The sequence below is a fragment of the Cornus florida genome, unplaced genomic scaffold (genome assembly GCF_030987335.1).
Source record: "Cornus florida cultivar Cherokee Brave unplaced genomic scaffold, ASM3098733v1 CherokeeBrave_3.0.0_Hap2_Chr06, whole genome shotgun sequence".
NCBI lineage: Eukaryota > Viridiplantae > Streptophyta > Magnoliopsida > Cornales > Cornaceae > Cornus > Cornus florida.
In genome coordinates, this window is record NW_026775576.1 from 80,656,778 (window position 1) to 80,673,404 (window position 16,627).

General features: G+C 33.6%; 1 protein-coding gene and 1 pseudogene across 2 annotated transcripts; both read left to right on the forward strand.

Moving 5' to 3' along the window:
• Nucleotides 1-1,281: 1,281 nt before the first annotated feature.
• On the forward strand, nt 1,282-7,241 carry LOC132312281 (desmethyl-deoxy-podophyllotoxin synthase-like; annotated as a pseudogene).
• Nucleotides 7,242-7,282: 41 nt separating this feature from the next.
• LOC132312282 (uncharacterized) lies at nt 7,283-11,924 on the forward strand. Of its 2 annotated transcripts, none has more exons than XM_059810584.1 (3): nt 7,283-7,845; nt 10,283-10,350; nt 10,467-11,924. In XM_059810584.1, exons 1-3 carry the CDS (start codon nt 7,746-7,748, stop codon nt 11,400-11,402), a joined length of 1,104 nt encoding a protein of 367 aa, XP_059666567.1. In that variant the 5' UTR covers nt 7,283-7,745; the 3' UTR covers nt 11,403-11,924. The 2 variants fall into 2 exon arrangements, with proteins under 2 accessions (XP_059666567.1, XP_059666568.1); XM_059810585.1 differs by having other exon boundaries at nt 7,284-7,845; nt 10,470-11,923.
• The last annotated feature ends 4,703 nt before the right edge of the window (nt 11,925-16,627 follow it).

Consider the following 16,627-nt stretch of genomic DNA (forward strand, 5'->3'; position numbering starts at 1 on the left):
AAGTTTTCTCCTCCACATCTCATTACAAGTTTACAATTGTTATGAATACATTTTTATTCTATTGAAAAATTTGTAAAAGTATTGGATTTGAGTTTTCTAATTCAATGGTTCTTTTTCTTTAATTATTTTTTAATTTTATTAATTTTTGTTATTATAAATTTGTGTGTATATATATTTGTATATTTTGTTTTTGAGTTATGACTAATTTTATTTATATTTTTGAAAAAATCACTTTTTATTTTTGGCCTAAGACCCCAAATTAGATTGAGTCGCCACTCTAGCTATTCTATCTTTCGATATTGGTGGGGCTTCTGTAGCTATCATACTAAGTCTAGGTCTTCTAATAATTTCAGGCAGGTCTTAGTCTTATCAGTAAGCGCGTATTCTTAACCATGCAAATTATGAAGAGGGAGAATATGGACTGAGTAACATCCAGAAAGCATACCTGGACTGAAAATTATAAGTGGATATGTTTGTAATTACACAACTCTCTATTGTATCTTTCTATATTGGTAGGGCTTCAATAACTATCATACTAAGTCTAGGTCTTCTAATAATTTCACGGACCCTTCTTAACCATGCAAATTATGAAGAGGAAGAATATGGACCGAGTAACATCAGAAAGCATACCTGGACTGAAAATTATAAGTGGATATGTTTGTAATTACACAACTCGTATCTTTCTATCTTGGTAGGGCTTCTGTAACTATCATACTAAGTCTAGGTCTTCTAATAATTTCTCCTCATTCACAATTTTTTTTTTATCTAGATTTTGTAAAACTTTCCATATTTTTATTTTAACTTTTAGCTCTTTGTTTTTTTTTTTTTTTTCCTTCTAATTTCTGACAAATTTTTCATTTCATTAAGTATAAGTTGCATGGCTCTAAGATCAATTATGTGACAAGAAAGATTAATTGAATTGACTATATATATATATATATATATATTATATATTAAAAGGCCACTTTTATATTTTTCCCTTAAGCCCTTAAATTATATTGAGCCGCCCCCGTCCACAATGCATGAAAATAGGCAAAACAATACATGAAAATAGGCCAGACTTTCATGATGAAATAGCTATTCTCCACTCTCTAAAAAAAAAACCTTATCTTAAATAGTATTTAATCATCTAAGGTAAATTTAACTATTTCATATATACCGGAAACTTTGTTTTAAATGTTCATATTACTATATATATATAATTCTCAAAGATATATAGGAGCCACACACCATTCATGATACAAATCCTTAATTTCTTTCAAGATGCGTATCACTGCTAGTCTTATTAACCTTGTGCATATTATCATCCAAAAACAATAAAATAAACAAATAAATAAAAAACAAAATTTGTACACTCTGTCTATTTCTCTATAAATACAGGGCAAAGTTCTCTCTATATTCACATTCGCCAGAGACTTTGTTCTCTGTTTCTCCACTCTGCACCGAGGAGGCATGGTAACTAGAGCTCCAGCTCATTAGAAGTAAATCCCCAACCGTGTGAGTCCTTCTCTCCTCTTGCTCTCCCCATGCATGCGTGCATTTTTTTGTTAATATATATATATATAGTATATATTTCATTTATTATAAGCAGAGAAAGAAAGTAATAAACAATAATATTCCAAGTTAGCTAAACTAATTTCTCATCAGGCCACTAGTGTGGTTAGTATAATTTCTCTTCTTCAAAAGGGAAGACAAAAAGTTCCAGTCCGGTTAGGGACATGTTAGGGGTGTATACATTTTCTTTTAAAAAAATTGAAAGTTGGAGACCAAAGCACTCATAAAGGTTACGAAAACAAACAACTCTTTGTGTTTTAGCGACTGAGAAAAATTTAAATCGAATTTGATTATTCCGTAATTATTAATTCGAACCAATTCGAACTGAATAGGAGTGGTTTTTGACTTATATTGATGTTGCAGTTTGGTTCATAACTAGACCATTATCAAACGAAGTACTCCCTTACTTTCATAAAAAGTGTCGATTTTTTTTTTTTTTTTGTCCCAAAATAATTGACCAAATTTAAAATGTAATATATATATATTTTTATTTTATAATATTTTATTTCACTCTTACCTTGATGTTATAAAAGCATGTGATGTAGGGTATACTTAATAATTCATTCTCTATTAATATAATAAAAAAACATTGAAAATTTTACTCTAAAAAAGTTAAATTTCTAAAAAGAGACACTTTTTATGGATGGAGGTAATAGAATGAGCTACTTATTAGCTACACTTCTCTCTATAACTAACAGAACTGACTTTTGCCTTGAGAGTTTTGTACTTAGATTTTAAAATTTATATAAACCAATAATTTGTACCGTCTAAAGAAAACACTGAAAATTAAGTAACGTCATTAAATTTGTTTATTTGTTTATCCTTAACTTCAATCTTTCTCTCAAATCTGTAGAGTTTACAAGTAAATAAAAAGGGTAATTTAGCAATTATAGTCTCTACAATAGAAATGATAACTTAAAATTATGTGAGAAAAGGAATAACATCGTGAAAAAATCATCATATTTAATGACATAACGATGATTTAATCTCTACTCACATCAAATACTCAATAAATTCTACTCTTCAATTACTTATAATTATTTTTATAATTCTTATGCCCATAATATGCTCCTTCGAATAAATCTTCTGAATCGACTTTTACTTCTGGACATGTCTGAACTACATATGCATATGCTTTCAGCAAGAACTTCGATGTATTTATAGAGAAATAGACAGATATGATTAACCTGTTCATGCATACTTCATTTGTAACATGTATCTAAATGTCTTTCTTGATTCAAAGCTAAACATTTACATATATATTTGAATATGAAAAATAATGTCAACAACTTAGAGCATCTTTATTCATAAAACAAAGAAACCATGCAGACAAGCTAGGAAAGAAAACTGAAAATGCTAAGAATATCTTGCAGAACTTCAAGGCTAGCTCTACAGCAAGCATATATCTGGATGGAAAGCAATTATTCCACTGAGACAGGGGAATTCCCGAACGCGGCTTTACAATTGATGATGGAGTTCTCATTCCTCTCCTTCCCAATGATTTTCACATTCCTGCTCTTTCTGCTCATGGTATTCAAAACCAAGATCAGTTCAAGTCCTCCAAAACTGCCTCCTGGGCCATGGAAGCTACCTATAATAGGAAACCTTCACCAACTTGTTGGATCTCTACCCCATCGCGGCCTAAGAGATTTGGCCATGAAATATGGACCTCTGATGCACCTGCAACTAGGACAACTTTCTATTGTTGTCATTTCTTCGGTAGAATATGCCAAAGAAGTGATGAAAACACATGACGTTGTCTTTGCTAGCAGGCCGCCTTCTCCCACTGTAAACATTATGTTTGAGAATAACATTGTCTTTGCACCTTATGGGGATTACTGGAGACAACTTCGAAAACTTTGCATATCGGAGCTTTTAAGTGTCAAACGTGTCCAATCATTCCGATCCATCAGGGAAGAAGAGACCTCGAATTTGATCAAATCTATTTGGATGCAAAAAGGATCTCTCATCAATCTCAGTGAAATGATTTTCTCATTGACATACAGCATCACTGCAAAGGCAGCCCTTGGTAAGACATTCCATGGGGAAGAAGAATTCGTCTCTCTTATCAGGGATTCCTTAGTGATAGCAGGAGGTTTCACGGTTGCTGATCTCTTTCCTTCAGTACAAATGCTTTCTTTGATAACGGGGCTGAGGCCTAGAGCTGAGAAGATTCATCGAGAATTTGATAGGATATTAACTACCACCATTGCTGAACATAAAGAGAGGAAGATGGAAACACAGACCGGTGATGGTGAAGCTGATCATGAAGACCTTGTAGATGTTCTTCTAAATCTTCAATAGGAGGGTAACCTCAAGATTCCCTTAACTATGACAAGCATCCAGTCAGTTCTCTTGGTTAGTACATTTAATTACTTTCTACTTCTATCAATGATCAATTAAGTTATTTCCACAAATTACGTACTTTTACCTCTAGCTCAGCCAAAATTCAAAACCCTTTTTAGATACTAAAATTTACTTTTAGACGTTTGATCTTCTCAAACACCAACTTCCACATTGTGTCAAAAATGGCTAATGCCCAAAATTGCTTCTGTTAAGGGCAAGCTCTCAAAGTTGCAGATGATATTCATTGAATTGTTCTACATATATTATATACTCAATCTATTCTTTTAACTCAGTTTTAATGCTCTTTTAGGACATGTTCACTGCTGGGATTGAGACATCATCTACAACTTTAATCTGGGCAATGTCAGAAATGCTAAAAAACCCGAGAGTTATGGAAAAGGCACAAGCTGAGGTGAGACAGGTTTTAAGTAAAAAAGGAGATATTGTTATTGAAGATGACCTCCATGAATTGAGTTACTTAAAGTTGGTTATCAAAGAAACTCTGAGGTTACATAATCCTCTCCCCCTCTTAGTTCCAAGAGCGAGTAGAGAGAGATGTGAAATCAACGGATATGAGATACCTGCGAAAACCCTAGTCTTTGTCAATTCATGGGCAATTAGTAGGGATCCTGAAAATTGGAGTGATCCAGAGAGCTTTATTCCAGAGAGATTCCTTGACAGTTCAATTGATTACAAGGGAACTCATTTTCAATATATCCCATTTGGTGCTGGGAGGAGAATCTGTCCAGGTATGTCGTTTGGGATGGCTAATATTGAGCTTCCACTTGCAAATTTATTGTATCACTTTGACTGGAAACCTATTGAGGGAGAGAGGCAAGAAAATCTTGACATGACTGAGGTATTTGGTGCATCAGCTAGCAAGAAAAGAGATCTGTGTATAATTCCCATTGCTTATACTCCTTCAATTGGTGAATAATATATTAACACAAGAAGGTAGAAAGCATTGGACGATAATAAAGAGAAGATGGATGTTATGTGTTCTTCCACAAATAATTGAATAAAGAGTAGGCTTCACTTATTGTGTTTTTTAAAAAAAAGTTTTAAAATGTTTTGATCTCAGAAGCCATAGATTTTTATGCATGTGTAAGTAAATTGAAAAAAATCTTATTAGCCTTTACGTTAATAGAAATCTCATGACTTTTGTCAAGTGGGTGACTTCATTGTAGCTCCACTTTTGAATTTGGTGCGATGCGTAGTTGATCATACAAGCCATACATTCCATACAATGAGCAATGATTCTCTAACTGAAATCTGAGATTTTTGACAAACTTTCTGGGTAAAGAATACTGAGTAATTTATGGTCTACATTAATAATTTAAATTACAAAGCGTATTACTATCTTATTGCAATAGCACTTTAGAAATATAAATAATTAAAATAAATGTCCCATCCTATTAAATATTCTACCAAATATCCGCAAGTGATCTCAAGAAATTAAATATTGTCTCTTCAAAGGTACACAATATTATTTTCATATTCGAAATATTGTTTCTTATGTGACTTTTAGACTACAGTAAAGCAACCTTACAAATTTTGCTAAGACTCACTCTTAATTTTTCTACATAAACAGTAGAATAATATTTTAATACATGTTAGACTAAAACACATCATTTGAATTCATTAAAACTCTTAGGATTAAAAGCTTAATCCATTTAATTAGATAAGAATCACATTAAAAAAATGATAGTAGTTTGTATAATGTGATCGTATGACAATATCCCATTTTTATTTCATATTCCAAGCCCTACAAGACACTATTTAAAGTCAATTACTCCAATAATTGAGACATACCACCTAATCTCGATATGTTATAATTTAAAATACAGAAGTGTCCAATTTTTTAAGGATAGGGATACATGGGCCAATGATTTTAGCCGATTAGTTTAGCAGAATTTACGTGGCAGTCCTGATAAGCAACTATTTTTCCAACGTAAAAACTACGGGACTATTATGTCTGGCGATGAAACTTTCTTACTGAGGTAAAAGGATGACGGCTTACTTAGCCGTGTGGATGTAGACGATGGGAGTTGTGTCTATTAAACACAACCGGCGGCGATCTGGGTTTGGTGTTGCAGAGAAGGTTTAATTTTTTATTTTTTTTCAATTGGAGTTGGCTTTGTGATGGGAATAAGTGGTGATTGTGGAGGAATCGGCTATGGAAGGCTCGGCTATGGATGATCTCTGCCGTGATGGAAGCGGACTGGCGCAGTGATGGCCGACGGTTGGTGCAACGGTCCAGACAATTTATACTCAGTCAAAAACCTACTAAAGCGAAAGTTACAGCTTGAAAATAAGCACAATTTCTTAAAAAAATTTATATATAAAACAATGTAGATACTTCTTGTCCTGGAAGAGTCAAGAAGGTCTAGGAATATACCACTCAGCAATATGAAGAATGCAGAAGGGTAGGAAGACGGGTGAGAAAACCAGTCCAGAAAAAGAAACTTGAGCAATGGTATGGAAGGAGCTGCCGTCAGTTCTTACCCGATTCTTTTTGTCACTACCTCCTTTTATAGCCCTAGGTCATCTAATCATGCCTCCTTGGGTCATGTTGCCCTAATCCCTATATTTTTGGATCAACTGCCAAGTGTACCTTTCCTGTTGAATAATCCAAGAATGACAGGCTGCAAAGGCGATTGTACTATTCCAGCTGTCCTTTGCTCTTATCCTCAAACTGGGTCTTGCCTTAGTGGGCAAGACATTGCTAATTTCCCATCCTCCATTCCAAAATCCCTTCAATATCCCAGTGTCACTAGAAGAACACTACCATAGCTCTTCGTTGCTTGAATAAAGGCTCAAAGCCCATCAATTGATGATTTGCTGCTACATTGATTTGAGGCTCAGGATATGTCGGTCGTCAAACTGTGACAATCACAGGCCCAAGGCCCGTCGCCTAACAAGCTGTGAAGAGGTCGAATCGAGGTTCAAGGCCCGTCGATCGACAAGCTGTGAAGGGGTCGGATCGACGTTCAAAGCCCGTCGATCGACAAATTATGATAGAGTCAAATCGAGGTTCAAAGCCCGTCGATCGACGAATTGTAATGGGGTTGGATCGAGGTTCAAGGCCCGTCGATAGATGAATTATGATCGGGTCGGATCGAGGTTCGAGGCCCGTCGATCGACAAATTGTGATGGCGTCGGATCGAGGTTCAAGGCCCGTCGATCGACGAATTGTGATGGGGTCGAATCGAGGTTCAAGGCACTTAATAAATTTTATTAGTTTAGGAGTTATTTTAATTCGATAATTTATGCAAGGTTTTAATAATAGATGGAGATTTTATAATTTTAACTCTATTATTTACTAGAGTTACTCTCTCTCTCTCTCTTTATAGCATTGCGCGCGCGCGCGCGTTTATAGCATTGCTCTCATTCATCTCCCTCGGTCCAACTTGCTACCGAAGATTGGTTGCTTCATTTAATGAGACAATATAGATGGTGGTCCTATATCATTTGGTATAGGTGACTATGGGCTGGGCTAGTCTTTACCGTCCAATCTGGCCTTGTGGGCCTATACACAAAGCCCAGACCCTGTGATAGACTTAGTAGCGTTCATATGGTTATGGTGTGTAATAAATGGAACCGGTCTATCAAGCCATCAGATGAGACAGTGCTGATTGATTCGATGATCTCTGACAATTATGGACGGTTTCGATTAAAGACTATCTAAACAGACGTTGAAGATCAGTGGACCCACAATTAGTGGACCAAAATTTAAATACTCCAAAACCTTCCGTGTAAGTGACTCGCGCAGAATTCAGTAGAAGAGGAAAGTAGAGAGAGAGAGAGAGAGACCAGAGGAGATCATTCGGCGTTCTACGCCTTCAATGGGTTCAAGTGTTGAAGTCCCAGTGTTCGTGGACACTAACTTGGGCACTCGTATTGCTATGGCTATTAGTCCAGACATTACAGCTTGTGATTTCAAAAGTGAGTCATATTTATATTCATTTATTTATATGTGCCCAGCAATGTAATTTTTGGTAAAATTATGTGTGTGTGTGTGTGTATATATAGTCTTACACATTAGCATATAATGAAAATGGGTTCTTTATGACAGTTGGTGACATGGGTTGTTTCTTCTATTATTGCTTTGGTTGTGTAAATTATGAAACATAGCTTTAGTTTAGCCCTTTGAAAGTGAAATTTATATAACAGTGTGAACCTTTTTGGGTCATTGCAGTTTCTATACCTAACACATGACTTTGTATTTTATAATGGGTGTTTGTTTATGTTGATTCTCTTGCATGTGTGTTTTTGTTGTGCTGAATGTGATGAGATTTGCTCCGGGGACTGGCCTATGTGGCTAGATAAGCATATGTTTGAGGAATGACAATTGGAGTAGAGTTTTGAAATTAAGAAACATAATTTGTAGGATTTTCTGAAATAAATTGTAGGTTTCTTATATATATAATATGTGGTTCCCGCCATTTTAAGGCATAGGGAGAGGCTGTTTCCTGATTTGAACCCGTGACCTCCATCCAGTCAAAATGGAGCAACCTTACCGACGGTTTTGAAGTTTCATTTATCATTTCATTAATTATTAATTCAATATTTATTCATGATTCATTGTTTGTGCATTAAATTTCAAGACCTGATATAGTATCCAAAACTTCTAAGATTTAGCATTCAGTTGTATCATTTATGTAATCGACAATGTCAATGTGGCAAAGCGGGTTTGGGCATTAGACATATTTGTGATGATGATCTTGTAGGAAGGGTGTTAAATCTACAACACTTAATAAATATTTATACCGATTCCTTTTAGAGTTGCCTTGGTGCTTACTACATAGGCAAAGATAATCTGTAGAGTATCTCCTCAAAAAAGAGAAATACCGGAAGAACTCTGCCTTTTTAGTTGGATTTCACCATTCCAAATTCTTCTACTTGGACATATTGTCAAGCTCATGACATCCAACTTTATGTCTTTGCTTTAAATCCACCGTTGGTGAACATGCTAGCGCACTTATCTGCTCTGCTCAATTAATTTTCTCCAACATTCCCGGGCTTATCTACATGCAATCTCACTCATTATTCAACCAACCTCTTGATTAGAGTGAATCCATCAGTGTAAGCTTAATAGGCTGGATACCTAGATTATGGAGTCGAACAATGGGTTAGGGCACTAACTTTGATTTAGTTATTTTCAATGCCTTAACCACATGCACGGGTGCCCATATGCATATGACCAAGGTTGAGAAATATAAAATGAAAAGCCTAGTACTTTGGAGATGTTTCACCCTGACAAAAGGTTAAGCTGTCAAAAAAAAAAAAAAAAGACATAAGGTTAAGGGATATAAATTCTCTCATCATGCCTCACACGTTAATGTTTCTGCCAGTGTCTTATTTGAGTCGTTTCTCAAACTTGATGTGACCATGACTTCACGGCACTGATCTTTAGTGTGCACAATTGAACCAAGCTTGCTGTCTGAGATTTGGCTTGCTGAGTAATTTGGCCTTGTGAACAGGCTACCTAATATTTCAACCTCCATCAGTAACTAATACCGTCTATTGGCCCAATATCATGTGAAAGGACCATAACTTATATCTTCTTCTTTTTTTGATAAATAGAAGGACTATTAACTTATATCTAGACAATGTGGCCGTCAATGTTGGCAGATGCATATATTCAAAAGTTGAATAGTTACTATACCACTATAGAAAGGATTGGCTAATGAGTCGTGCAAAGTTCGGCATCCATGACATTTTTCTTCTTTTTACTTGTAGAACCTTTAACGTGCTACAAATCACACTGCCTCAACAGCTGTCCACACTGTGGCCAAATTCATGGATTGGCTTTGCCCGAGGTGTATATCCGCCCTAGTGGGCTGATGCAGGAGTATAGGATTTATAATTTATAGAGTAGAAAAATTGTCAGTTTGTCACTAACACTACTGCTTCCACCACTCCTGGGAAAAGGACTCGCTAACTCATATAAACCTCAGTGACAGAATAGAAATTCAAACTTACAACAGTCCCCTATCAACTTTTATGACGGTTTTAGGTTTGCAGGTGGATCCTTGTAGTATAGTTACATCTCCCTTTCATGAAACTGCATACTTGCCTCTTGTTTCATTTTTGCTTTTTGGTTGTTTGTTTCCGTAATGTAGCTTCTTGTGCATGCCATGGTCATGGTGCCACATCTTATCCTATTTCAACTCATTCAAAAGATTTCCGTACTTAACCTCAGCAATAGAAGGGATATTTTCATAATTGTTTGTAATGAGCTATTTGTTTCAGTTAATGATGGTGGTGAAAGAGTTCAAATATAGTGACACTACATAATTTTTTTATCATCCTATGCTTGTTTGACTTTAAAAATAAAATAAAAAATCAGCATCACCATTCATCACTGCTCAATTTGTAGGAGAGGTTGAGAAAGCGCACTTGGATTGTTTCCCGGAACTTGGAGAGATCAGGGTAAATGGATTAATGGTATGTTTCTAGATTGTTTTTTCCACCATTTTAATGTTATTATCAGGTTATCTATTCTATGCTCTTCTTGGAACCAGTTCATTACATTGAGCGCTTCATTTTCTCGTTGCTTCTAGCAGGTGAAGCGGAAAACATGCTTTTACCACCTGCCTGAGTCGTTGCTCATTAAGCATGCTTTCCAGAGTTCAAAAGGGACATGGTTTCTTCACATGGAAGCATATCCTTGGAGTGCTTCTGATAAGTTGGGTTTATGCGAATGTTTGGCTGCAGAAGTCGGGCATAATACTTCTAATGGTAGTGATATTACTGATTCTCAGGAACCTGAGAACCATGCAACTTGTACTAGTAAGAATCACAAAAGGTACAAGAGAAAGAAAACGAGGAAGAAAATATTTTCATGTCCAACTGTTGTCCTCCATGAGATTCTAAGAATTATCCACCTTTTGAAGAAGAAGAAGAAGAAGAAGAAGAAGAAAAGGAGAAAAGTGAAGAAACATCACTTCCTAAGTAATGAAGTTGTTACTGCTGAAGAAAAGTTTGTTTTCTTTGCATCTACAACTGAAGGTGAGCACACAGAAGAGTGGCATGCCAGTCCAATGGTGGATAACCCTTGTGAGACATCATTGGAAACTGTATCAGTTTCAGGCATCATCAAGAAATACTTTTCAGATTATGATGAGGTGATTTCAAACTCTGATGATACCTCTAGAGCAATCAAAAATACACCTGAAGAACAATTGATCACCAGAAGAGGCGATAATTGCACGAACATACAAGTTGATGCGACGGCACAAATTACAGCCAAAACACGTCCAAGAATGTTACCTTTTCCATTGTCCACAGACCCAAGTTCTCAAACCTCAAGGGATAAGCTGAAGGGAGCTGAAGTTGGGAAACGTCTTCTCGTGGCCTCAAATAATCTCAGCATTTCTGGGAGCAAGCAAAAACCTGTAATTGCCCTCCACAGATTTAGAGATGGTAAATCGTCAGAGCCCAAATCTTCATCTCTCATTAGAAGAATAGTCTTTGAGATCAGCGACAATGATGACTGAAGAATTCTGAGGTGCGTCCCTGGTTGGACTGCTGTGACAGTGCGATAAAATGCCTGTGCTCGTGCAGAGAAGGTCGGTCACTGCAGAAAGCCGGCTATAAATCTGGATCGGAAATGGACAAATATAATGCACTTGTAAGTTTCTAATGGTGCTTTGTGAGTTCTCTTCGCTAATAGTTTTTGGCTTTCATCAAGGTTTGAGCTTGCAAGTCTTTGGTTTGAGATGCAATCTTGGAAAAGAGAAGGATGGAAAGTGTCAGGAAGATTTTGAAATTGTCTGTGTAATTGTCTCGTATTGAACTTTGAAAAAAGTACCATAACAAAAGTTAGATATGTAATTCTTTTGGTCTCAAAGACTCAAAGTCCTTCAATTGTTTTTATGAATCTGTAAAACACATCTCTTTGTTTTTATTTTTTTCATTTTCCTTAACAAATCACCCCTCCCCCATTTTCGCCTTTCGGGACTTTAACTCTCGATTTTTCGCTTTGGTAAAGTCCTCCATTTATTTTTAGTTGGATATATTACTAGATTATAACCCTTGCTGGATTTATGAAGTTCATTGTTGTCTAAATCATACATTAGTGTCATTTCTGAATCACTGAAGCCCCAAAGGAAGATAAAACCTAAGCCTTCTGATGGAATTACTCTATTTCATCTTGAATTATGTTACTATTTTACTCTTCTTGTTCCTTTTCCATTTAATTTACCTTGGTGAGTTCTCTTATGCCATCAAACAGTGGAACCGACAATGTATTATATTTACCCAAAATCCAATTTCAGTATCTATTACAAAGTTCAACGTTGCTCCCTCTCTCTCTATATAGTGTGTGTCTGTGTCCCAATGGTGAGAAAAGTAGTTGAAATTTTGCTTTTGATATCTTTCTGTACTCCCTTGGTGAGAAAAGTAGTTGAGTCATTTGACAAATTGCTTTTGATCTCTATGTGTACACTGCATTCCCTTTGTGAGAAAAGTAATTGACAATTTGATTTTTTTTGTTTTTTAATAAAATAAATGAAATTTGATTGTTTTTTATTTATAAAATAAATTATTGATATTATTATTTTTTTACTTCAAGAAAAGAGAAAATACCATTAAACCTTCAATATTTGGCTTACTATGCATACAAAATCTTATGGATACATACGATTAGGGGCGGAGCCAGTGTGTGCCCAGAGGGGGCACATGCCCCTGGCCTGTCCCGCCAACTATAAAATATAATTTTTTTATTTTATTTAATTTGTACATTTATAAGAAATTTTTTATATAATGCTCCTTCTAAAATTTTAAATTTCTAAAATTGTCTTCTAATTTTTTCTTTTTTTTTTCTTTTGCTCTTAATATTCCTTTGATTTTCTTAAAAAAAAATTAAAATTTCCATTCTTTACTCGAACTTTAATTTTTTTTCCTTTCAAATTTCTCATTTTTCATCCCTTTTTCTTTTTCTTCTTCTTCTTCTTCTTCTTATTATTATTTATTTTGGCCCCCTACTTCTTAACATTCTTTTTTTTGCACCGAAGAATAATGTATATAATATGTATTTTTTTTTTTTTTTTGGTTCTTTTTATTTAAATTATAATAATTATTTTTTACACTGCGTCTCCTCAAATTAAAAGCCTAACACCACCCCGCATACAATACATATAAACTTTGTTTAACGTTTGGAGAAACCCCAAAAACCTCCTCACAAATTCAAAAATGCGTTTTGAGATATGATCAAAAAAAATAACAATGTCGTCAGTTTTGGAATTAGCATATTTGATTTTTAAAGTCTTCGCCTCAAGAAAGGAATAATGTGCCTTTCTTGATCACCCCCCTTTTCTTGTCCCCCTTCCAAAGAAAAATAAAGTGACTTCGAGGAATCAATTTCCCAAAGCAACACGAAATCAATGGATTCGTTGGAAAAGTTTCAAATAGTATTATTTCTTTAGGGAATTTTTTCACTTTTGGTTGACAGCTGGTAACTTTAATTAAGGAAATGAGAGGTCTAGTTCGAACGGATAAATTATTAAATGATTATGGATATTAACACTTTAATAATTTAAATATAGACTTTTTAAATGTATTAATATATTACAAAGTGTTGTGATCATATCATTTTCATTAAATTTGTTCGTCAAAGTGTCAAATAGACCAAGACCAAAACATAATTAGATTGACAACGCATGTTAAATAGTTGATACATAATCACAGTTAAATTCGATTGATTTTTCACACGGTTTTACACTTGAAAAAATTAATAATAATAATAAATGAATGCATTTCTGCTTAATGGGTTCCAACAAGTGGTGATGATCACAGTTCACCATTTCATAAATGTACTGTACTTTTAATGCACTTTACTGTATTTTTATTGTCCTCGGTATAAATGTCAAGTGTTAAAAAACTAGCCTTATATGTATTTGCTTTTTATTTATTTTTTGCTAGGGCTAATTATGTGCCTTCCATTTATATTTAGGATTATTTAATATCATGTTGCAAGAGAAAAGTTCTCATTTTCATATTTTCATTAATGCACTCTACTTTTAGTATCATTTATTCATTTTCCTTCACTTCCATAAATACAAATGGCAAATGTTAAAAACACTTGCATCATTCACTTATGTCACGTAAAGTGAATTCAAAAGTTTTAAGTTGTTGGGTAATGTCGTTTATTTGTTCTTACAAATTTAATATTTTTCTCATTTGTATCTGGCGTGGGATAAGAACTTTTACCTGAACTCGTAACACCTTTTTTGAGGTCAGATTACTTGCATATTCATGTTCTTAATAACAAAAGAACCTAATAATGATTCAGACCCAAATATCACCCGAGTAGATATTTAGCGTGACACTGGATCACCAACTAAATTTTGGCGTGACTATGGATTAATTGACTGAATCTGTTGTTATATATATCTCTTGTACGAATTAAGCATTTGCCATTAAAAATAAATAATAATAATAATTAAAAAAAAATCTGAAATTATTGAACAATGCTGCATATTGACGTATAGTTAAAAAAAGCTAGTCTTTTCGGAGAATTTAGATGGACACATTCACGTGTAGTTAAAAAATGCTATACTTTTTAATAGTGGACCCAATTGGTCCAAGCCCGAGACCAAAATGCGATGAAAGGCCCAAGCCCACTCTCTTGGATCCTTCTCTATCTTCATACTTCGCCTCTAAGAAAACCCCAGTCACTGTACATTGCTTTTATCAACAAAAAGAAGTATCTATTTTAATTTGTATGAAGAGAAGCAACCAAACGGGGTAACTCCAACGACGTCGTACTAATCATCCGCGAGTCAACGACGCCGTTTTTATATGGGATATATATTTTCCCATGTTAATCGAATAAGGCTAGTTAAACAACATATCGCACTAATTCGACTTTGACCAAACTGCCCTTGACTTGGGTAGTACCATTCTTTCCTTTTTTTTTTTTTTTTGTAAAATTATTTTAAAACCCTCTTTTGGTATCATATTCAGGATTATTATTTTTCAAGGCATCCTTGATCAAATTGCAATTATAAAATGACAAATGTCATGTCACTAAAAATAAATATAAAATTATCCTCCACACTGTTGAGACCCGATTATAAAATGAAAGTATGGCGTTTGAATTTAAAATAGGAAAAACTACACTTGCATAAAGTCAGGAGTCTTAAATAACAAAATGATATATTTTAAAAATTTATTTTTTACGTTAATTGAATTAAGTAAAATAATTACATATGCATCAATAACTATTGTTTAGGTCCAAAATACTCTCCAAATTATTCCAAAATACTACAAATTACTCTGCCCCTAAAATCAAGTACTTTCTTTAAATAATTTATTTACTTGAAAATTTTAAGAAAATAAGACATTTCCTTTAACTTTTAACCATATTGCTGCAACTTTTATACACACACACGAGAACTTATACACATAATAAAAAAATTCAATATAGTAAAAAATGGGACAATCAAAGGTTAGTCCCCAAAATAAAAATTATAATTAAACTTAATAATATATAAATCGTATTTAGTGTGGTGTGATCATCAGTTTTTTTTGCTCAAATAATTACACTTGTTTTATAAATGAATAAAAAAAATTTGATTGTTGGTGTACCATTCACTGAAACAACCATTTAGTTTTTTCATGATCTCTCTCTACCATGCGTGTGTACTGTATGTGTAGAGATATATGAATTAGGAGATATGGTTAAAATTATGCATATATATATATGATGAATTAAATTTTTTTGCACAAATATATATATATATGCTGTCTTTTATTTTATTTATTTTGGTAATATATACACCATATGCAAAATGCCAAGTTGAAAGTCAACTTAAATCTTGTTTTCCTAAATTTTATGAATGAAATAATTATTTGATTTAGGAAGGATATTTTGGTATTTTAAAATAAGAGTTTGGAGGGTATTTGGACATAAATAATAGTTATTTATACATATGTAATTATTTTACCTAATTCGACAAAATTGAAAAATTAACTTTAAAAATAGACCAATTTGTTATTTAAGGCTACTAAATCTATTAAGTATAATTTTTCCTTACTACTTTAAAATTACGGGAGGCTACTTCACACCAGTGAAGAGACAAATAATGTCTTATGTTAAACTACCATCTGTGTTGCTTATATATATATTACCGGTAATCTCTTCTTATTTAAATGGAAAATAAAGTAATATGTTACAAAAACCTATTAAAAGAACATGCTTTTTTTCCCCAATTTATAAATTATAATGTTGGATAGGGATAGAATACAGTGGGCAATATCCTTGATGGCATGCAATTTGCTTATATATGGTTAATTGTATCATATATATTATGCATAGGTTCATGTTCTACTTCTACCAAGTTTTTCTAAGAATTTTAAATGATATTTAATGTTTTTCTTTCATGTGCTATTTGATAAAATACACACACACACATATATATATTAAGTAATTGTCGATATTATAAAATGGAGATATACGAAAATAATATATTTAAATAAAATGACTTTTTTTATATTCAAAATCACATTTCATACTTATCAACCCAACATTTTGATGATAAAATTATAGTGTTGTTGTACAAACTCTTCACTTATAAATTTAATGTTGAATGATAAATCAAATATAAAGTTTCGATATAAAAAGTCTAATTGGATTATTGTAAAAAAATCCATAATCTACCCAAATAGGGCAATCATTCTTCAGGGTTCTCATTTCATAAAAAAAAAAAAAAAAAAAATG

Bases quoted from the DNA above. Each gene is read 5' to 3' on its own strand.
- LOC132312282 (XM_059810584.1), top strand. From the start codon at position 7,746: ATGGGTTCAAGTGTTGAAGTCCCAGTGTTCGTGGACACTAACTTGGGC. The intron at 7,846-10,282 runs GTGAGTCATATT...CTCAATTTGTAG, and splicing joins TACAGCTTGTGATTTCAAAA to GAGAGGTTGAGAAAGCGCAC. The intron at 10,351-10,466 runs GTATGTTTCTAG...CGTTGCTTCTAG, and splicing joins TCAGGGTAAATGGATTAATG to CAGGTGAAGCGGAAAACATG.